The 24,017-nt window shown below is 41.7% G+C and overlaps 1 protein-coding gene across 1 annotated transcript in view; it reads left to right on the top strand.

Moving 5' to 3' along the window:
- The window catches only part of LOC126456436 (ATP-binding cassette sub-family C member 4-like), a 130,218-nt gene that overhangs the window by 9,398 nt on the left and 96,803 nt on the right, over positions 1-24,017 (top strand). The window contains exons 2-4 of the mRNA XM_050092186.1: positions 5,882-5,983; positions 6,100-6,234; positions 19,987-20,191. Of these exons, the coding sequence (XP_049948143.1) occupies positions 5,882-5,983; positions 6,100-6,234; positions 19,987-20,191 (442 nt within the window). The remainder of the gene's footprint in view (positions 1-5,881; positions 5,984-6,099; positions 6,235-19,986; positions 20,192-24,017) is intronic.

Genomic DNA, 24,017 nt, shown 5'->3' with positions numbered 1-24,017 from the left:
CTTGGTGCGCCTAGCGTTAACACTGATTTTTCCTGTCACATATGTGAGTCAGTCATCTTTCATAATTACGTTGTGGTACAATATTATTTGCATCCTTTAAATTTGTATTTATGTGATACAGCCCGTCTGTGTATTGAAATTTTCGCAAAGTCGTAAATCCAACTGTCCCACGGATGCTCTCTAGTACTGCTGTACCTGTACGCGTTTTAGAGTATGCTGTGAAATAGAAAACTTGTCATCAGACCGTGACACTTACCCATCGTCAGGCAACCTCGTCCCTGGTGCTATATGTGTCTCCGCTACAGATCAGCTTCTTAAAATGCTTATGATTGTTGCATTACCTGCCTCGCCGTAGATGATGATTGCTTCCGACTTTCCTAAATTTAAGCGTGGACGAATCCAGAGTGCAGTAGAAGCAGAAAGTACAGCTTTACTACTGATAAAAATGACACTTATAAGAAACAGTGGCTTGCTGGTACAACATCGTAATTAGTGAAACTTGTTGGAAAATTAAAACTGTGTGACAGATTGGGACTCAAACCCAAAACTTGCGTTTCACCGGCAGCGCTCTTTCCGACTGTGCTATCAAGGCACGATTCACGAAATTTGGAAGGTAGAAGGGAAATACTGGCGGAAGGAAACCTGTGAGGTGCGAGAACTCGTTCTGAGTCGTGCCTCGATAGCTCACTCTAGAGCATTGACTACAGAATAGAAGTTTTCTAGTCCCTGTTCTGATACCACGCACAATTTTAATCTGCCACGAAGTTTAAAAATAGCACACACTCCGCTGCAGAGTGAAGGGTACATGTAGGTCTTCAGTACTGACACGAATTCGCAAGCCGAATTGAGTCACAATATTCGAAAATCCGTCTCCAGCAATAACAAAAAGACAAATGCAATAACCATGCTGCTAAGCATAAGAACATACCAAACATCCATATTATGACAAGCAGAAATGTGTCTGTCAGAACATACTGACGGCTCTTTAAACCCTGGCTTTTTTCTATACTTATTATTGGCATAAGTAGTATAACAAATTACTATCCAACAAAATCTACCTCAGACACGTGACTGAAGGTCATACAGCGTCAGTGCAAATTACATGGTCATACGCTCAGTTTGCCTACATGTAGGGGCAAGAAGCTGTGCTAAAGGCAACCTGACATACAATTTTATCAACAAAAAACCTCCCTCCCTCTCTCCCTCCGCCCCCCCCCCTCTCTCTCTCGCTCACACACACACACACACACGTACACACAGACACACACACACAGCCCAGTGTTTTACTAGCCATTTACATGAAACAGCCAATGACTAATGTATTTCAAAGACCTTTAAAACGAAACAGTCAATTAGCGTTTAGCTGCCATGTGGATCATATTCTAAAGTATCCAACCAATCTGAATTTTGTATAAATCGGGATCACGTTCAAAAGTTTCTGATTGACCTGAATTGTGCAATTGAAAGAGCAATGTCAGAACAACCATCTTATCATTCTCAAAATAAATATTTTTGAGATTTATAAGATGGTCGCTGATTCGTGTAAACAAAACAGCCAGTTAACTATGGCAGATGGAGGCAGGCAGACCAGCGTGATGCTTCATCAGCAACTTTATCAAGTCTGGACTTGTCTGACTTCTTAGAAACATGAAATACATTTCACAACTTCTGCATGTGTACGAAACGTATTCGCAGTTGTGAATATGGAGAAGCGTCAGCTGTATGATGAAAAGACAACTATGAAAATTGATGCCCGACCGGGACTCGCATAAAGTGGGAAATCTGCGTTAGAGTCCTGGAATTTTCATCGGTGTAATTCCATGATGCAGCTAGCGGTTGTCCACACTCGCATCTACGTATACATTGCATGCCCTTCATACCAACTGTAGTCGCCACATTGCCTGTTTTTTCAGATATGCATGAAGTAACTTGCAGCATAATTATGAACAACACAGGTACTGCAATATCGTATCATACTTTGCATGTGTTTGTCAGCAAGCAGCTCAGGCTTTACTCTGGAAGCTATTGCATGCCGGTCGGAGTGGCCGTGCGGTTCTAGGCCCTACAGTCTGGAGCCGCGTGGCCGCTACGGTCCCAGGTTCGAATCCTGCCTCGGGCATGGATGTGTGTGATGTCCTTAGGTTAGTTAGGCTTAAGTAGTTCTAAGTTCTCGGGGACTGATGACCTCAGAAGTTAAGTCCCATAATGCTCAGAGCCATTTGAAACATTTGCTATTGCATGATGCATGGCATATTCTTTCTGCTATGGAAATTCAGATACGACAAAATGGGCATAAATCACAATAAAAACAATGAAATTTATAGCTCAAAACATATTATCTCAATTGGAATAGTTTAATCTTTGTACCAAAGTAGACAATGCTTTTGCCATGTCTAAATCGCCTGTATTACTGGTCAAACATTTTATCTTAGTTTGGCTACAACAGATATCAAAGTCAACCGAACATTACAGTGACTCCCGTGATAGGGTCATGCAGTACAAAAAACTTTCTTCTTCTGGTGATAATGTCAATTTGTGCCATCACACAGTGGAGACTACATGATATTTAGCCCAAATACACCGCCATATTACAGCAAAATTGTAAGAAATTAAGTCTTGCACCACCAATATTATACAAACTGTAGCAGAATGGTCCTGAAATATCAAAATTTAAACACACTGCTCCATACTGCAAAGGGAATCTGGTTATCTGTTAAGTACACCAGCAGCAATAAACAGTCAATACCTTCAGTATACGGTAAAAACAGAAATGTTACTGACAACAATGCAACTAAAGCAGAGTTGCTAAACACAGCTTTCCAAAATTCCTTCACTGAACAAGACAAAGGAAACATTCCAGTGTTTGAATCAAGAACAGCTGCCAACCTGAGTAGCTAAGAAGTAAATATGTAAATATCCTTGCTGTAGTGAAGCAGCTTAAATCACATAATAAAGATTGCATATAAAAAACAAATAACTGAAAATAGTTAGCATGGATTCCAAAAACATCAGTCTTGTGAAATGCAACTAGCTCTTTTTTCACAAAAAGTAACGACTGATATTCACAGGGGATCTCAAACTGATTCCATATCATTAGATTTACAGAAGGCTTTTGCCACAATTCCTCACAAGTGACTTCTAATCAAACTGCGTGCCTACATAATACCGTCTCATTTGTGTGACTAGGTTCACGATTTCCTGTCAGAAAGGTCACAATTCATAGTAATGGATGGAAAGTCATTAAGTAAAACAAAAATGATATGTGGCATTTGCCAAGGAAGAATTATAGGTCCTCTACTGTCCCTAATCTATATGAATAATGACGATTTGGGAAACAATCCGCGCAGCCCCATCGATTGCAGACGATACTTTCATTTGCAGTCTTGTAAAGTCACCAGATGATCAAAACGAATTGCAAAAGGATTTAGACAAGATGTCTGTGTGATGCAATAAGTGGCAATTGTCTCTAAATAATCAAAACTGTGAAGTCATCCACATGAATAATAAAAGGAATCTGTTAAATTTCAGTTACACGATAAATCAGACAAATCAACTACATACTTAGGAAATACAATTATGAAAACTTAAATTGGAACGATCACAGAGATAATATTGTAGGCAAAGCAAGCCAACGACTTCGATTTATCGGTAGAAAGCTTAGAAGTTACTACAGGTATAATACAGAGACTATAGTAGAGGCTTGAAGTTAGTTCGATGAACCTTCAGCCAGGCTATTAATTGTGAATTGCGAATAACCATGTAGATATAAATACATCGTATGCTGCAACAAAATTCTAAGAAATCACCGAATATATCATTACGTTATAGCAACATTGTAACAAATTACGTCATACTTTATCATGTCACAGAAAATTATAACAAAATGCTCCTGTTACAGCAGAATTATACCAGAGTTGTAATCAGGTCCCCATACATCGACGTGTTGCATCAAAATTGTAAGAAACTGCGCCATGTTAAGCAAAATTGTAACATATAGCTATATACATCGCCCTGTTACAACAAAACTGCAATAAATTGCCCCATACATCGCAGTACAGTTGTAACCAATAGCCCCATGTGCAAAACATTTGTTACCTTCTGCTAATAATGCTTATCTTATACTAACACAATGACACTTTGTCCCATACATTGTAATTTTACAGCAAAACTGTAACAAATTACCCCATACATCATCACGTTACAGGAAAACTGTAAGTAATTGTCTCATAAATCTCTATGTTACAGCTAAATTTTAAAAAATTCACTCATACATGGCCATTGTCACACGAAACTGTAACAAACTTCCCTTGTTATAGGAATATTGTAACATCAACAGGTTACAGCAAATTTCCAACAAATTGCACTATCATCATCATATTATAGTAAAATTGTAACGAACTACTCAATACTTCGACATATTACAGCAGAAATTATAACAAATTACTGCATAAATCGCTTGTTACGGGAAAACTGTGACAAAATGTTCCCTACATCACCACTGTTACACGAACTGTAACAAATTGCTCCATATGATGTGGACACATGATGATACTAACGTGGCGATGATGGTCAGATTATTTTTCAAACATTATTAGTTTATCTAAAATCAGTACTATATGTTTCGGTGTCTGAAGATCAGGGAAAAGCAATGCAGCAATCAGTTTCCCCCTTCCCAGTGCTGGAAACTCTACAGTGTCACATACAGCTGTCGTGTGCCCAATGAAATCGACAATTATTATCCCAGATACTATTGTGAAGTGATGTAGGTCATTTCCCATATGTTGACCGCCATTATCCCAGACACTACTGAGACTGAGTGAGTGCCATTACTCCAGATGCCATTGTGGGGCTGTGTTGGCCGAATGACATGGTCACTGTCACAGATTTTTAATCATGGCGAATGTTATTACCTTGAACATATGGTTTTATTTCGCATTCAAGGATAATGATGTGCTGACGGTAGGCGTCAGCTGTGGAATCTCAAATAGCATTCCACCTCTATAATCCGTGCCACAATCTAACAACGGGAGTCAGCTACTGGGTCTTAAAACATATTCTAATGGCGGAAGCTAACAATGTATTTTCTGCAGCCTGCCAGCAGTTGTCAAGCTACTGGATCTCAAATGTAGTCCTAAGCTACAAACAAAATTGCAACAAAATACCCCATACATAACCACTGTTACATGAAACTGTAATAAATTGCACGAAACATAACTATTGTTATACAAAAAGTAACAGTAGCCCCATAAATCATCACTGTCACATACAATTCTAACAAAAAACTGTAGACATCACGACTGTTACAAAAATAGTAACAAAGTGCCCCATAAGTCACCCTTGTTGCAAAAAATTGTGACAGATCCACTCTTAAGTTGCCGACTAATCAAGCTGAAACTTGTTCTACGAAGTTGTGACTTGTTCCAACAACGAAAAGTGTTTACTAACCAAGTTGAGATTTGTTAATGCCAGGTAGTCAAAACTCTATTCAAAAAGCAAAATACTTAGTCAGCAAGTTGATACTGCTGACTAGGTATACATACACGTATCAATGCATCCTCTCTGTTAGCGTGTCTGTTATGTAGTATGCTAGTAAAGACATTAGCCATCTCTTCTGTTCTCTGAATTTTGGCAGTCCAAACATGAGCCATCTATCAGCCAAGTAATGAATGATGAACAAAATGTTGCAAGACGTCCAACCAGTTTACGTCACTCAGTTTCAAACTTGTAACTGACTGAGAAGTTAACTCTTGAGACTTGCTACAGAATAGTACTTATTCATTCTACTTCGGATTTCTTTTCAGCTCGCCAATATTTGTACGTTTCTTCACATGACCATTATTAAAAGAAATATTGATTTGAAAGTATTTCATTTTCTTCATAGGTGGATGCGGAAAATTGTATGGAAACGAAACCTGACGGAAGACGATCTGTTCGACAGACTGGACAGGGATGCCACAGATAAACTGGGAGACAGGTTGCAAAAGTAAGTTTCTCTTTACATGTTGCCACATACTCAGTTGCAGGTATCATAAGTTTGGTGAATGCACAACCCAGTAAGACCAACACTTTCGTTAATTACGCTAATAATCTTTGTTTCAGGTCGTGGGACGAGGAACTCATCCGTGCTAAGGAGAAGGGCACAAAACCCAGTTTAGCGAGAGCGATTTTTCGAACCTTCTGGTTACGTTATTTCATTTACGGCGTATTTGATCTGTTTGACCAGTTAATCCTGAGGTAAGCTAACGAAATATTTAGAGAATGGAATTGATTATAGATGATATGTATGTTCTAACTAATGACAAAGAGTTACATTGGATACATATTACTACTGCTGTGTCATATATCTCAACACATTATTAAGCCATCTGTAACTTGATGAATAATCCATTTTGATTAGTATGGTACCATTCACTGCCCTCAATTTTTAGTATACAATGTAATTAAAAAGAATGGTATCTTACTTTACCATTAATGTTGCAAATACGTTATTTGGAAATACTCCAGGCATTAAACAACACAAAGAAACAAAGGAAAAAATCAAAAGTCTTAATAAACTGAAGTTTGTTGGCAGATACTACTAAATGAGTCCGTCTTCGTTGTAAGGTGCCAGGACATGAGTACTTACACATTAGCTTACCGACATTAGTATTAGTAATAAAGGGAGTGGCAAGGGCATCAGATGAATACTCTATTGAATTACGATAAATATGAGGCACTCTCGAGTAGTATGCCCTCCATGTCTGCATGATTAAGTCGCTAACTTAGAGCGTTGGTGAAAAGTAACGGAAGTTGAGAATTGTGGTATATGAGTCTGCAGCTGGCCGTAGCTCGCCCGGCCGCCGTGGGCGGCAGGTAGCGGTCACCGGAAACGCGGGACAATAGGGAGCTTTTGGGGATAGCCCGGCATCCGGAGCCACCTGTGATGGGCAACACGTGGCGACGACGGGAATTTAGTTTGGCTAGGGGCGTTATGACCTACTCGATCATTGGGTAGATCTTAGTGGACGCATTTCGGCGGTGATAGAGCGTTCGACATTGGCCGAAACTGAGTATTCTTCCGCCTCGCTTTCGTACGCGTAGGAGACGAGAGAATTGTGGAGAAGGGGACTTCGCCTTCAACCATCGAGCGGTACGGACTTGAAGACGGCGTCTTGGCCCATCGTCTTCGAAGGGAGGTATACGGTCTGTATCGCAGCACTGCACCAACGCGTGTTCCGTGCAGAGTTCTGCGGTTAGAGTTCTTTGTGTGCTCAGAAGCGAGATTTTCACCAACGCTTAACCACTCCCAGCAACGTACCTAATATTCTTGATCTGGTAGTTATCCTTGCGAGGTGCCGAGTATTTATCAACGTAGCTGCCGGTATAGGGGCGCGTAATAGTAAATTGTTAATGTGCCATTCTCAGGAGTGTGTGGGTGGACAAAGAAATTCAAATTTTTTTTTTTTTTTTTGTAAATTTTGTCAGTTGTGGGGGATATCAAATGAGAATGCCAATATTACAATGGAATTATCTGCTTCATTGTAGCTAACATTTACCCTGTCCCAGTAAGCTTTACATGTACTCTGGTCACTGGACAGCTTGCCCAGACGAGAAGGAAAGAAAGTTTGCGGTCTTCTGTATCAGCGACGGGCAAATAAGCTTACACCGTAGCTGAGTATTCAGAACAGATTGCTGCCATGTGGAGGACACTGGTTCGATACCCAATACTGCAAAGGATTTTTCCTTGGTGGGAGGACTGGTACACGGTGCACACAGCCTCACGATGCCAACTGAAAGGGTACTTAATTGAGAAGTGGTATGAGATGACAAAAGCCATAGTACTGTGAGATGCACATATACAGAAGGCGGTAGAATCGCGTACACATGGTATAAACGGACAGTGCACTGGCGGAGTTGTGGTTTCTACTCAGGTGATTCGTGTGAAAAGGTTTCCGACGTGAATATGACCGCACGATGGGAATTAATAGACATTGAAATCGGAATGGTAGTTGGAGCTAGACGCATTTCGGCAATCGTTAGGGAATTCATTATTCCGAGATCCACAGAGTATAGAGTGTGCCGAGAGTACGTTATTTCAGGCATTACCTCTCAAAACGAATAACGCAGTGGCCGACGGCCTTCACTTGACGACCGGGAGCGGCAGCGTTTGTTTGGAGTTGTCAGTGCTAACAGACAAGCAACTATGCGTGAAATATTCGCAGAAGCAGGCCGGTGTGGTCGTGCGGTTCTAGGCGCTTCAGTCTGGAACCGCGTGGCCGCTACGGTTGCAGGTTCGAATCCTGCCTCGGGCACGGATGTGTGTGATGTCCTTCGGTTGGTTAGGTTTAAGTAGTTCTAAGTTCTAGGGGACTGATAACCACAGATGTTCAGTCACATAGTGCTCAGAGCCATTTGAACCATTTGAATATTCGCAGAAATCGATGTGGGAAATACGATGAGCTATCCATTGGGACAGTGCGGTTCAATTTGGCGTCAATGGTCTATGACAGCAGATGGCTTACGTGAGCGCCTTTGCTAACAGTACCATGTCGCCTGCAGCGGCTCTCCTATATTCGTGACCATATCGTTTGGACCCTATCCGACTGGGGGGGAAACCGTGCCTGGTCAGATGAGTCAGATTTCAGTTGGTAAGATATAATGGTAGGGTTCTAGTGTGGCGAAAGCCATGGACCTGCGTTGTCTACAAGGGACTGTGCAAGCTGGTGGTGGCTCCATAATGGCGTGGGCTGTAGTTGCATGCTATTGACAGGGTCCTCTGGTCCAATTGAACCGATCATTGACTGGAAATTGTTATTTAGCTACTTGGAAATCATTGCAGCCAGTCTTGGACTTCCTGTTCCCAAAGAACAATGAAATTTTTATGAATGGCAATTCGGCATGCCACCGAGTCACAGTTGTTCGCGGTTGATTTAAAGAACATTCGGGACAGTTCGTGGGAGTGACTGGCCACAGATATCGCAGGCATGAATCCCATAGAACATTTAAGGGACATAATCAAGAGGTCAGCTCAAGAACAAAATCCTGCACGGGAAACACTTTCGTAATTATAGACAGCTAAGCAGGGATGGCTAGTGGACAAATGTAAGGATGTAGAGGCGCATATCACTAGGGGTAAGGTAGATACTGCCTACAGGAAAATTAAAGACACCTTTGAAGAAAAAGAGAAGCAATTACATGTATATCAAGAGCTCAGATGGAAACCCAGTTCTAAGCAACGAAGGGAAAGCAGAAAGGTGGCAGGAGTGTATAGAGGGTCTATACAAAGGCGATGTTCTTGAGGATAATATTATAGAAATGTAGATGAAGATGAAATAGGAGATATGATACTGCGTGAAGAGCTGGGAGAGCCAGGCCTCACAAAACTCTACCATCTAGTGAGCAAGATGTATGAGACAGGCGAAATACCCTCAGACTTCAAGAAGAATATAATAAATCAAATCCCAAAGAAAGCAGGAGTTGACAGATGTGAAAATTACCGAACTATCAGTTTAATAAGCCACGGCTGCAAAATACTAACACGAATTCTTTACAGACGAATGGAAAAACTGGTAGAAGCCAACTTCGGGGAAGATCAATTTGGATTCCGTAGAAATATGGGAACACGTGAGGCAATACTGACCCTACGATTTATCTTAGAAAATAGATTATGGAAAGGCAAACCTACGTTTCTACATTTGTAGACTTAGAGTTGACTGGAATACTCTCTTTCAAATTCTGAAGGTGGCAGTTATAAGAGTCGAGGGGCATGAAAGGGAAGCCGTGGTTGGGAAGGGAGTGAGACAGGGTTGTAGCCTCTCCCCGATGTTATTCAGTCTGTATATTGAGCCAGCTGTGAAGGAAACAAAAGAAAAATTCGGAGTACGTATTAAAATCCACGGAGAAGAAATAAAAACTTTGAGGTCCACCGATGACATTGTAATTCTGTCAGAGACAGCAAAGGGCCTGGAAGAGCAGCTGAACGTAATGAACACTGTCTTGAAAGGAGGATACAAGATGAAAATCAACAAAAGCAAAACGAGGATAATGGAATGTAGTCGAATTAAATCGGGTGATGCTGGGTGAATTAGATTAGGAAATGAGACGCTTAAAGTAGTAAACGAGTTTTGCTATTTGGGGAGCAAAATAACTGATGATGGTCGAAGTAGAGAGGATATAAAATGTAGACTGGCAATGGCAAGGAAAGCATTTCTGAAGAAGAGAAATTTGTTAACATCGAGTATAGATTTAAGTGTCAGGGAGTCGTTTCTGAAAGTATTTGTATGGAGTATAGCCTTGTATGGAAGTGAAACGTGGACGATAAATAGTTTAGACAAGACGAGAATAGAAGCTTTTGAAATGTGGTGTTACAGAAGAATGCTGAAGATTAGATGGGTAGATCACATAACTAATGAGGAGGTACTGAATAGAATTGGAGAGAAGAGGAGTTTGTGGCACAACTTGACAAGAAGAAGGGATCGGTTGGTAGGGCATTTTCTGAGACATCACGAGATCAGCAATTTAGTATTGGAGGGAAGCGTGGAGGGTAAAAATCGTAGTGGGAGACCAAGAGATGAATACACTAAATAGATTCAGAAGGATGTAGGTTGCAGCAGGTACTGGGAGATGAAGAAGCTTGCACAGGATAGAGTAGCATGGAGAGCTGCATCAAACGAGTCTCAGGACTGAAGATCACAACAACAACAGACGGCTGTAGAGGGAGCATAGTTCACTATTTATTCAGGAGGCTTCCAACGACTTGTTGACTCCATGACACATCGATCTACTGCACTACGCCGGGCAAATGGAGGTCCAATTCGGTTATGGGGTACCCCATGACTTTTTTCACCTCAATGTAGTGGCTCGAAGGTATGGGAAGTTGACAAAACGGCTGGGAGAGTGGTGTGCTGACCAAATGCCCCTTCATATAACATTGGCATGACGCCGGATTGCAGAAAATTCACGGTGACCCTTTGACATCTCTTGAGCGTAAAGGATCAGGACGAAGAGCAAGTTTTTCTAGGTTAATGGTAATGCCCCTAATGGTCCGAAGCCGATTTTCGAAATACTTGCTCCAGCATGCGTCATGGGTCTTTTTGCTTACAACGCAGCAGACTTCCTTAACTTTGTCTACTTCCTGATTACGGACCTTAACTCTCTCTACGTCATGATTTCGGCTTTTGATGTTAAACATCTCGCTATTTTCATTTCTGCTACTTCTCGTTACTTTAGTCATTCTACGGTTTACCCTCAGTCTATATTTTGCACTTTTAGATTGTTGATTCCATTCAGCAGACCCTGTAATTCTTCACTTTCACTGAGGACGGCAATGTTATTATCAGATCTTATTGATATTCTTCAAACTTTCTTTTATTTTCGTTATTGCTTTTTAGATTTGTAGACTAAACAGTAGAGGCCAAAGACTGCGTCCCTTCTATGTATTACCTCTTGATTCTTGTACGCATTGTAACTTAGTCGTCTTTCCCAATAGCTTACCCCTATTTTTCTCAGAATTTCTAAGATCTTCACCGTTTTACATTGCTGAACGCTTTTCCCAGGTTGACAAATCCTATGAGCGTGTCTCGACTTTTCTTCAGTCTTGCTTCCATTATTAAGCACCAAGTCAAATCTGTCTCTCTGATCCTCAATTAATTTTTATGTTCTTGTGTATATTATCCTTGTCAACAGCTTGGATGCACGAACTGTTAATCTGACTGTGCAATAGCTATCGCACTTATCAGCTCTTGCTGTCTGCGGAACTGTGTGGGTGAAATTTATCTGAAGATCTGGTGGTATGTATCCACTGGTACAGATTGTACACACCAACTTGAACAGTAGTTTAGTAGTTTAATGCAGCTTCCCCCAATGATTTTAGAAATTCCCATAGAATATTACCTATCCCTTCTCCCTTATTCGATCTCAAGTCTCCCAGAGCTCTTTTAAATGCTGACTCTAATACTGAATATCCTGTCTTCTACATCGACTCTAAATTCTCATCATACATACATGTCACCATACAATTCCTCTCCTTCATAGAGGCGTTCAGTGTACTCTTTCCATCTACCCACTCTCTTCTCTGCGTTCAACAGAGGAATTCCAATTGCACTCTTAATGTTTCCACTCTCGCTTTTCGTTTCGCCGAAGCTGGTTTTGAGTTCGCTGAGTAAGTCCTTCTGACCATTATTTCTTCTTCGATTTCTTCACGTCTTTCCTGCAGCCATTACGCCTTGGCTCCCCTACACTTCCTATATATTTCATTCCCGAAGGAAATATATTGCTGTATTCCCGACGTACCCCCTGAACATTTTTGTACTTCCTTCTTTCGCTGATCATCTGCATCTGCATGACCACTCTGCAATTCACACTTAAGTGCCTGGCAGAAAGTTCATCGAATGACTTTCACTCTGTTTCCTACTGTTCCACGCTCTAAAAGCGTACACGAAATACGGACACTTAAATACTCGTATTTCCGTGCGAGCTCTGATTTCCCTTATTTCATTACACTAAAAGTTCTCAATTTGTAATGGGCGTCAACAAAATATTTCCACATTCGGAGGAGAAAGTTGTAGATAGAAACGACTTTGTTTTAATGATTGCCTCCCCAGCTCGGGTATCATATCCATAACACTCTCGCCCCTATTTCGCGTTGATACAAAACGCGCAGCCCCCGCGCACTAGTCTAGTAAATGTCAGACAAGAGTAATGCTGACGGTCTCTTTAGTGCATTTGTTGCACCTTCTAAGTGTTCTACCAATAAAACGCAGTGTATGGTTCGCCTTCCCCAGGAATTATCTATGTGATCGTTCCAAATTAAGTTGTTCGTAATTGTTATCCCTATGTATTGAGTTGAATTGACAGTCTTTAGATTTGTGTGATTTATCGTGTAACCGAAATTTAACGGCTTCTTTCACACTTTTCATTAATTAGGGTCACACGGACAACACGTCTATATAATTTTGCAGTTGGCTTCGATCTTCCGATGGCTTTACCAGACGGCAAACGACAGCATCATCTGCTAACAATCTAAGATGTTCAGATTGTCTCCTAAATCATTTGTATACGTAGATAAGAAGCGAACCTAACACTTCCTTGGGGATCGTCAGTTATCACTCCTGTTTACTCGATGACTTTAAGTCGATTACTATGAACTGTCACCTTTCTGACAGTAAATCACAAATCCAGTCGCACAGAGGGGCGATACTCCGAAGGGCACGCAATCTGATTAGAAGCCGCTTGTGAGGAATGGTATCAAAAGCATTTTGAAATCTAGAAACATGGAATCAGTTTGAGATCCCTGTCAATAACACCCATTATACAGGGTGATTCAAAAAGAATACCACAACTTTAAAAATGTGTATTTAATGAAAGAAACATAATATAACCTTCTGTTATACATCATTACAAAGAGTATTTAAAAAGGGTTTTTTTTCACTCAATAACAAGTTCAGAGATGTTCACTATGGCCCCCTCCAGACACTCGAGCAATATCAACCCGATACTCCAAGTCGTTCCACACTCTCTGTAGCATATCAGGCGTAACAGTTTGGATAGCTGCTGTTATTTCTCGTTTCAAATCATCAATGGTGGCTGGGAGAGGTGGCCGAAACACCATATCCTTAACATACCCTCATAATAAAAAATCGCAGGGAGTAAGATCAGGGCTTCTTGGAGGCCAGTGATGAAGTGCTCTGTCACGGGCTGCCTGGCGGCCGATCCATCGCTTCGGGTAGTTGACGTTCAGGTAGTTACGGACAGATAAGTGTCAATGTGGTGGCGCTTCATCCTGCTGAAATATGAATTGTTGTGCTTCTTGTTCGAGCTGAGGGAACAGCCAATTCTCTAACATCTCCAGATACTGTAGTCCAGTTACAGTAGCACCTTCGAAGAAAAAGGGACCAAAAACTTTATTGGCTGAAATGGCACAGAAAACATTCACCTTAGGCGAGTCACGTTCATACTGAGTTGTTTCCCGCGGATTCTCAGTGCACGCTGAACAACTGTCGTCGATTCACTTCTGCCATACTCAATAACAGAAAAAGCTTTCTGTTGAGCGGTCGCCATCTTAGCATCAACTGACGCTGACGCCTAGTCAACAGCGACTCAAGCGAACAAATGTACAACTAAATGAAACTTTATAGCTCCCTTAATTCGCCGACAGATAGTGCTTAGCTCTGCCTTTTGTCGTTGCAGAGTTTTAAATTCCTAAAGTTGTGGTATTCTTTTTGAATCACCCTGTATAATGAAGATAGAGAACTCGTTGTGTTTCAGAAGCAAGATATTTTCTGAGTCCGTTCTGAGTATGTGTCAACAGATAATTCATAATTCATAATGATCATTTGGCCTTTCTACAAGGCAACGGGCTATGCTGGAATATATAAGCAAATTACTTAACACAAAACGGTCGCCACTATGCTCTGTTATCTAGAGTTGAATCAAAGTAAGTTTTCATACTCAATTCCTAGCTGTGAAGCTGCACCTCAGTTGACGTGATATTGCGATAGGCGTGTCGTCAGACAGAGTAAAATATAAAATTTTTGGAAGCATTATCAGCGATTTTATATTAATATGATAATTAAAAAAGAGTCTTGATCGCAAATTTCTTTTAATCGAAGTGATCGGTTTCAATCCTTAAGGATCATCTTCAGACTCCAGAACGGTAGTTCAGCGTCGTGGGTCGGCGCAGCCTGCTCCATGGAAGTCCACCTGCCGTTCTGGAGTCTGAAGATGATCCTTAAGGATTGAAACCGGTCACTTTGATTTAAAGAAATCTGCGATCAAGACTCTTTTATAATTATCAGAGTAAAATATTATTTACCAATTAACAAAAAGTATGTTATTTCCTATACATCACGCAATTCTATTTCTTAAATTTACATTTAATTACAATAACTAAGTAGATCTTACCATCATCAAAAGTCGTTGTGCTCATTGCTGAGCGTCCTGACCCCACGAATCAAGTGTCTCCATCCCAGACGGTTACCAGCTTCTCTTAGAGCCTGCTGAAGACGCAGACTGGAGGCCTTCTTGTCTGTCTACCTGCTCACTGCGCTCCCACTCGATCTCGTGCTCTCGATCTTATCTTCCATGGTTACGTTTTTCGAGATTTTTTTCCATTTCTTCTCTCAATAGGGCCAAAGGACTAGAGATACTTTGCGTTGACGCAAGAAGAAAGGCACTCGGAGATAATGAGTTTCTCCGTAATGAAGACATTAATTCTTCTGTCTGTGTATTTTAGGTGCAGTATTCCGCGCTAGCAGCAGAGCTCAAATCCATTAGTACGCTGCTTTTCTCTTGGCTTAGGACTCCATGTTTATTTCGCAACCGCAAAAGAAAACGGAAAACATCCAAAACTAATTGAAAGCCTAACGCATAGATTTCCACTAAGGTAGCAAAATTCATGAGATACCTCCTAATATACTGTCGGATTTCCTTTTTCACGGCGTGGTGCAGCAACTCGACAAGGCGTGGACTCAACAAGTCGTTGCAAGTCACCTATAGAAACACTGAGCCATGCTGCCTCTATAGGCGTACATAATTGCGAAACTGTTGCCGGTGCAGAATTTTGTGCACGAACTGACCTCTCGATTATGTCCCATGACTGTCGATGGGATTCAGATTGAGCTATCTTGGTGGCCGGATCATTCGTTCGAATTGTCCAGAATGTTCTTCAAAGCAGTCGGGAACAGTTGGGGCCCGGTGACATGGCGCACTGTCATCAATAAAAGTTTCCTCATTGTCTGAAAACATGAACATGAATGGCTGCAAATGGTCTCCAAGTAGCTAAAAATAACCATTTTCAGTCAGTGATCGGTTCAGTTGGACTAGAGAACAGCCCGCACCATTATGGAGCTCCACCAGCTTGCACAGTGCCTTGTTGGCGGGGTCAGGGCTTTGTGGTGTCTGTGTCACACTCGACCCTACAGTCAGCTCTTACCAACTGAAATCGGGACTCAGGTGACCAGGCCACTGTTTTTCAGGGTCCAACCGATATGGTCAGGAGACCAGAAGAGGTGCTGCAGGCGATGTTCTGTTACCAAAGATACTCGCGTCGGTCGTTTGCTTCCATAGCCCATTAACGACGAATGTCGCCGAACTGCCCTAACGGGTTCGTTCGCCCTACATCCAAAACTGACTTCTGCGGTTACCTCACGCAGTGTTGCTCGTCTGTTAGCTCTGACGAATCTACGCAAATGCCACAGTTCCCGATCATTAAGTGAAGGCCGTCGGCCGCTGTAGTGTCCGTGACGAGGACTAATGCCTGAAATACGGTATTCTCGGCATACTCTTGACACTGGGGATCTCAGAATATTGCATACCCTAACGATTTCCGAAATGGAATATCCCATGAATCTAGCTCCAGATATCACTCCGCGTTCAACGTCTGTTAATTCCCATCGTGTGGACGTAATCACACCGGGAACCGTTCCGCATGCATTACCTGAGTACAAATGACATCTTCGCCAATGCACTGCCGTTTTGTGCGTTGTGCACGTGTTACTGCCACCATCTGTATATGTGCCTATCGCTATCCCATGTCCTTTGCATCTCAGTGTATACAGAGTGCAAAGGATAACTGCTTAGAAAGTACTACAGTCGTGTAGAAGAAGTCGAGGCGAACAATTTGATGGACGGCACTTGAGGTCCATCAAGTCGGGAAACTATCACAAACTGGCCTACAAAAGCTAAGTATGTTTTAGTGCACGTGCGGTGTGGGAGATTTGTGCATACAAACCATATGCCCTAGAGAAAAAAATTAAATTAATAGGACCTGTCATGTAGGAAATTAAATTTAGTTTGATTTCGTACTGAAATAAGTTTTCGTGAGAGGCCACAGTTTTCGAGGTGTTCAATAAAAAGGTACAAATGTGACCTTTAAAGGCATCTACGCCGCGACGCTCACAACCCACCAGTCAGGATTTCCAGTATGTTGCTCACGACACTCTCTCTTATCAATGTGTAAAAGTTTGCGACTTCACGAATATTTCCCACATTCGACCAATTTTGGTCTTCATTGACTGGGCTATTACTACGTAACCAGGCTATTCGTGCACTCGCAAATTGTAAAATTGACGTTTATGTAATTTTTACCTCACAATTGCGAATTTTAACAGCATAAAATTAACAGTGAAATCCTGTCGTCTGTCTGACCTTCTTACTACATAGTTAGTATCCTTGTATGGGTTAAGTTGAGATCGAATTGTAAGCATAAATAGTTTATGCACAACGTTGACAAAGTTTAAATTCGGAATGTTAGCGAAATAGCTGACGAAGACGATGGCAGTCAATGAAGACGTTCGAATAGGAAATAACACGTGTAGTCACAAGTTTTTGTACAGTGGTAGGAGTGAATCCCATGGAAAACATACTAAAAATCCTGATCCGGGGAAAGGGGGGGGGGATGTTGGGGGGGCAGTGAGGGGTGGGGGTGCTTTTGAGAGCTACTTTTGCACTTGAATAACTCCTAACTCGCTTCCTGTAGCGAAAACGTTTCCCAGTATAGAAAAAAACTATATTATATTTTCTACAAAAAGGCGCTATTCATTTTGTATGTTTTCTCGTATTGAGCAAGAGAATACTGAAAATCTCGCGTACTGCCTATTTTATTTTTCTTAGGTTGTTTTTGTGTCTCAAAATCTCTCCCAGTGTGATATCCGGGTTCACAGTTTCTAGTAAATAATAATAATGAGCGTATGGAATTGGTGGCCGGGAGACCCCTCGCGGGGCAGTTCTGCCGCCGCTCCACAAGTTGTTTAACGCCACTACGGCGACTTGCGAGTGAATGAGGATGAAATGATGAAAGACACACAACACCCAGTCATCTCGAGGCAGATAAAAATCCCTGACCTCTCCGAGAATCGAAGCCGGGAGACGAGAACGCTACCGCAAGACCACGAGCCGCGGCGTTGCTGCTGCGTCCAATTTCAAAATGAACCAATAAGCGGCCGCCATATCCCACATCTGAGACAGGCCTCTTTCCCTCGTACTAAAAGTATTATCTTTATTAAGTTTTACGTTACCTTTCATTAAGCATTGGTATCTGCCCTTTTTGTCGTTTTATTTATTAAATTGATCACTCGCTGTGATTATTTCTTTTATATTAAGAACCTCGATTTCCCGCTAGGGGCTGTTCGCACTTTTACCTCGGCATCATGGCCGGTTGGTTATGTAGGCCCAAGCACACCCGCTATCTGGTTACTTTACAAGTGGACAAGGGCGTACCCAGGAACTCAACTAGGTCATACTAGTCTCAGGAAACAAGGACTCGAGACAACATACAGCACTTCTTATTAAATAAAACAGTAAACCAGTGAAAAACTGCTTTTAATAAACATTTTAAATACCAGAATGCAGTTGTACAATCCGAGAAAACATGCAGTATTTCTTATTGAATAAAACAGTAAACTAGTGAAAAACTGCGAATATTTTCCCGGGGGGAGGGGGGGGGGGGCACCTGCCCCTCGCTGGGTACGCCCATGCAAGTGTAACTAATTAATTAAAATGAAAGAATTGCCACTTTTTTCAAATTTTTCCACATTAGCAAAACCCATCAGCATATCATTCTCTGCTCCATTACCTCCAGCAACATTACTTCGAAGAAATTTGATCTGTCACTAAAAGTTGACGTGTTTATTCTGAGGACACGTTTAATTTGGCAATTTGTGGTAAACTGATGAGGTCATCGGTCCCTAAGCTTACACACTGCGTAATCTAACTTAAACTAACTTACGCCAACTAACACACACATCCATGCTCGAGGGAGGACTCGAACCTCCGACGGGTGTAGCCGCACGAACCGTGACAAGACGCCCCAGACCGCGAGGCTACCCCGCGTGGCAGGCCCCGTTTAGCTGGCCATACTGTGTATAGTTAGGAGTGGCGGTGCTGTTATGAGAAGTGTGCAAAATCATTCAGCAAACTTCTTTATTAAAGACTTAAAATAGCATCATTTCAAATGGTTTAAATGACTCTAAGCACTATGGGACTTAACATATGAGGTCGTCAGTCCCCTAGACTTAGAACTACTTAAACCTAACTAACCTAAGGACATCACACATATCCATGCCCGAGGCAGGATTCGAACCTGCGACCGTAACAGCAGCGCGGTTCCGGACTGAAGCACCTAGAACCGCTTGGTCACAGCGCCCGGCCCATCATTTCACATCAAATCCAGATGTAGCTGTGAACCTCTCAGTTAGCATTTACATATCATTGGCACGATTTATATGTGGAATCATTATAAACAGAATAACATACTTGTACGGGAATTTAGAAAATTTAAAATTTTAACTCTTACAGTATACGACCGCCAGGGCCAGAATTTAAAAAAAATCGTTAGAGCTCTCAGGTCTATGACGCCGTTAAGTTCCTTTTACAAAGACATTTATTTAAAAAATTACATTCGATTTCAAATACGGCCTACTCCTTTCAAAAGATCAACGCCACACTGTAATCACCAGAGGCTCGAGGTAACAAGTTTTAATCTAAATGTGGCCACCTAAAACATAGGCCGCTAAAACGGTAGCAATAAAGACGGCTACCAATTACCGCAGACGGCCTTTTCGAAAATCAGAACTGCCATTCAATAGCCTGTGGCTATTAGTCAATAATGAACAGCAAAAATTTATATAAATTTAAAAGAATATAATTACATTAGCACATTGCATCATTGTCCAGATCACAGTACAGTTTACTACAACCACCTTTTAACAAACGGACGACTGTAATCCAGTTTCTGCTGCCATACAACAGGTTCCAAAGGTAACCATGATTGGGCGAATCCAATCGATAAGTCCAATTTTTGGCCAGGCCGAAGCACGTAGCACTAAATCTGCTCACCGCCTGTGTGACGACAGATGATGTTTCCCTGCCGATCTTTCGACAGGGAACACACACTGAAAGCCGTCCCGCCGAAGCGGGCCCCGTAGCGCCAGAATCGAGAGCATTTACCCACACTCGCCACAACTGGAAAGCAACATCGAGCTGATTTGGTCAATAATCGTTGTGTTGCAGAGTGGCTCAGCCTCTACTTCTGGGATACACTATTCAGTACTTCAGTCCAGGCAGCACTATTACGGAAGATCAAGCCTACATCTACGCAAGCCTCATGGTGATCATCAACTTCCTGAAGCTGTTCTGCCACCACCACTACACCATGCTGACCACATATGTCGGCATGAGGGTCAGGGTGGCCTGTTGCGCTCTTCTGTATCGAAAGGTGAGTTGTACACGATTTTGGAGAAGGTTGTTGTAAAACATATGTGCCTGAGAATCCACATGACTGCCACCGTAGTTTCTCGTGAGTAAATGCAAGGTCGTGATAACAAAAGCAGGTTCTACCCACCTTCAGTTGCACAATAGCTTGCACTCTCAGAGATACACATGTAGTTAGTTTTCTGGGTTCGTGGATTGGAATCTTTGTTGCATCAAAGACAGATATCGATGTGGCCATTGTAGTATACAGAAACGCATTTCAGAACATCTCATATACAAACTGAAACCTGCTACACCTCATTAATGAAGTTAAAAAATGTTCAAATGTGTGTGAAATCTTATGGGACTTAACTGCTAAGGTCATCAGTCCCTAAGCATACACACTACTTAACCTAAATTATCCTAAGAACAAACACACACACCCATGCCCGAGGGAGGACTCGAACCTCCGCCGGGACCAGGCGCACAGTCCATGACTGCAGCGCCCTACACCGCTCGGCTAATCCCGCGCGGCTCATGAAGTTATTTCTCTGTCTTTCCTCTATGGCACTGGGGAGTTATACAACCAACTTCCGGTAGAAGCAGCAAACACACTGTTTCAATATCACAAAAGGGGGATGGATCTACACGCGAAAAATATCAGGACACGAGGGTCAGTAACAGTCTGATTACTTCGTGGTGAGTGTCCAAATCAAATAACGAAGTTTCAGGCACCCTTAGGAGCAGATACAGACTCAGGACACAATTTGGTGATGATGAAGTGTAAGAAAATAGTCAGGATGAATCAGTGGTAAGAAAGTGGTATACAAAGTATTGAGAAATGAGGACATGTGTTGGTTTTTCTGAGGCTTTACATATTACTCTGACAAATACTACAGTTGGAACTTCACGCGAAGAGGAATCAAAATACCTAGAAAGAGTGTAAGAAAATCGTCAGGATGAATCAGTGCTAAGAAAGTGGTATACAAAGTATTGAGGAATGAGGACGTGAGTTTGTTTTCTGAGGCTTTACATATTACTCTGACAAATACTACAGTTGGAACTTCACGCAAAGAGAAATCAAAATACCTAGAACGAGTGTAAGAAAATCGTCAGGATGAATCAGTGCTAAGAAAGTAGTATACAAAGTATTGAGGAATGAGGACGCGAGTTGGTTTTCTGAGGCTTTACATATTACTCTAATACTACAGTTGGAACTTCAACTGAAGAGGAATCAAAATATCTAGAAAGAACTGTCGCGTTAAGTTCGACAAGAAATACTGGTAACAAGAAGGTAAGAACGAAGACACCTTGAGCAATAGAAGTAATAGTTCAATGATCGATGAAAGCAAGAAATAAAAAACGTTCAGGAACAGAAAGCAGTTCACAGATGTAAGTCACTTAGGAATGAAATCAAAAGGTTCCACATGGAAGTAAACGCGAAATGATTGCTTTTAATTTAAAAAATGTGAAGGATTCAGCACGTAGAAAATTCAAAATAACTTTAGATGAAATTAAAAGCAAAGACATAAACATTAAGAGTACTGCGTGTAGACCAATAGAGTACAGTGACAGTCTCTACTAGGGAGAGGAACTGTATGCTAATGCGATAGAAGACGAAATGCGTGCTGATTTGGAACTCATATTACAATAGGAGTTTGACCGAGCTTTGGAAAACTTGCGATCAAACACGACGAAAGAGACTGCTCAAATGGTTCAATTGGCTCTGAGCACTATGGGACTTAACATCTGAGGTCATCAGTTCCCTAGAACTTAGAACCACTTAAATCTAACAAACCTAAGGACATTAAACACATCCATGCCCGAGGAAGGATTCGAACCTGCGACCGTAGCAGTCGCGCGGTTCCAGACTGAAGCGCCTAGAACCGCTCGGCCAAAGCGACTGATTTGAGAAGAATTTCTGTTTGATTCGTAAAAGAAACTTTGTCAGCATTCGGTTGCAATACTGAAGGTAATGCCCGAAGAATTTAAATCAAGCTCATGTTTGTGGGATTTCCATTCCTTTCTCCAGAATACATGTCTAGTTTATTAACCACTGGAGTACATGCTTGGTTCATATCTAGTAGCATAGTCGATCATTGTTTCTAGCTTTAATCAACTCCAATGCAGTAAATAAACTGATGAGCTAAAACATTACGACCACTGCCAACCGCCAGAATGAATGTACCCTGCTGATATTTGTAACTCGTGGCACGGTAAGAAAAACATATAAGACGAACTGGAAGTCATATGAGCGACGATATGAGGCACAAATGGGAAAATCCGTTGTCACAAACGATTTTGAGAAAGGGCAGAGTCTTATGTCCGGCGCCCGGCAACGAGCATCCTGGCAGAGGCAAATGTGGTCGGCTGTTTGCTTGCTTCTGTAATGAGCAAGTACGGAAAGTGGCTGTAGAATGGTGAATCAACGAGTAGGCGACAAGGAGCTGGACGTACACGTCTCATTACAGACCGTTGAGGTTGGAGTCTCGTTCTCTCTGTAAGGCAGGATATGCAGTGACCTGTGGCTGACCTGGCGACAGAGTACAATGATGGTGAAGGCACAAGTATTTCAGAGCACACCGTTTAGTGCACACTGATGAATGTGTGGCTCCGCCTTAGACGACCCCTAAGTGTTCAGGAGAAACAAAACTGGCACTCTGCCAATCGGAACGTGGAATGTTAGATCCCTTAATCGGGAAGCTAACTTAGAAAATTTAAAAAAGTAAATGAATAGGTTGAAGTTAGATAATGTGGGAAATAGTGGAGTTCGGTGGCAGGAGGAACAGGACTTCTGGTCAGGTAAATACGGAGTTACGAAGGCAGATAGGGGTAATCCAGAAGTTTGTTTAATGATGAATAAGAAAATAGTAATGCGGGTAAGCTCATGCCTATCGCAGTAGCACAAGTCTACGTACCAACGAGCTCTGCAGATGATGAAGAGATTGAAGAAATGTACAATGAGATAAAAGAAATTATTCAGACAGTTAAAGGAGACGAAAATTTAATAGCATTGAGGGAGTGGAATTCGATTGTAGGTAAAGAACGGCAAGGAAAAATTGGTAAATGAATATGGACTGGGGGAAAGGATGAAAGAAGAAGCCGATTGGTACAGTTTTGAACAGAGCGTAATTTAATGTCGCTAACACAAGGTTTAAGAATCAACAATAGAAGGTTTTATATGTGGAAGAGATCTAGTGACACCGGCAAGTTTCGGATTAGTTATAACGGTAACAAAGATCTTGGAACCAGACTTTAAATTTTGAGACATTTGACTGGCAGATGTGGGCACTGACCACAAATTATTGATTGTGAACTGTAGATTAAAACTGACGAAATTGGAAAAAAGTACAAAATTAAGGAGATGAGACCTGGACAATTTGAAAGCAACAGAGATGGTTGAGTTTCAGAGGGAGTGTTAGGCAATGGATGACTAGAGCAGGAGAAAGGAATACAATAGAAGACGAATGGGTAGCTTTAAAAGATGAAATAGTGAAGGCAGCAGTGGGTCAAATAGGTAAAAAGACTAGGCCTAATACAAAGCCTTTGATAACAGAAGAAACTGAATTTATTTGATGAAAGTAGAAAAATTAAAAAATTCGGCAAATGAAGAGGACGAAAAGGAATACATACGTTTAAAAAATGAAACTGACAGGATGAGGAAAACTGCTACGTAGGAACGACAATAGAACAAATGCAAGGATTTTGAAGCATATTTCACTCGGGCAAAGATAGATAACGCCTACAGGAACGTTAAAGAGGTTTTTAGGGAAAAGAGAAGGAGCTGTACAAATATCAACAGCTCAGATGGTCAACGAGTACTAAACAGGGAAGGGAAAGCTGAAGGGTGG

The sequence above is a fragment of the Schistocerca serialis genome, chromosome 2, assembly GCF_023864345.2.
Source record: "Schistocerca serialis cubense isolate TAMUIC-IGC-003099 chromosome 2, iqSchSeri2.2, whole genome shotgun sequence".
Taxonomy (NCBI): Eukaryota; Metazoa; Arthropoda; class Insecta; order Orthoptera; family Acrididae; genus Schistocerca; species Schistocerca serialis.
Note: the sequence above shows the minus strand (reverse complement) of the source record. Positions and strands in the feature narration are given on the sequence as shown.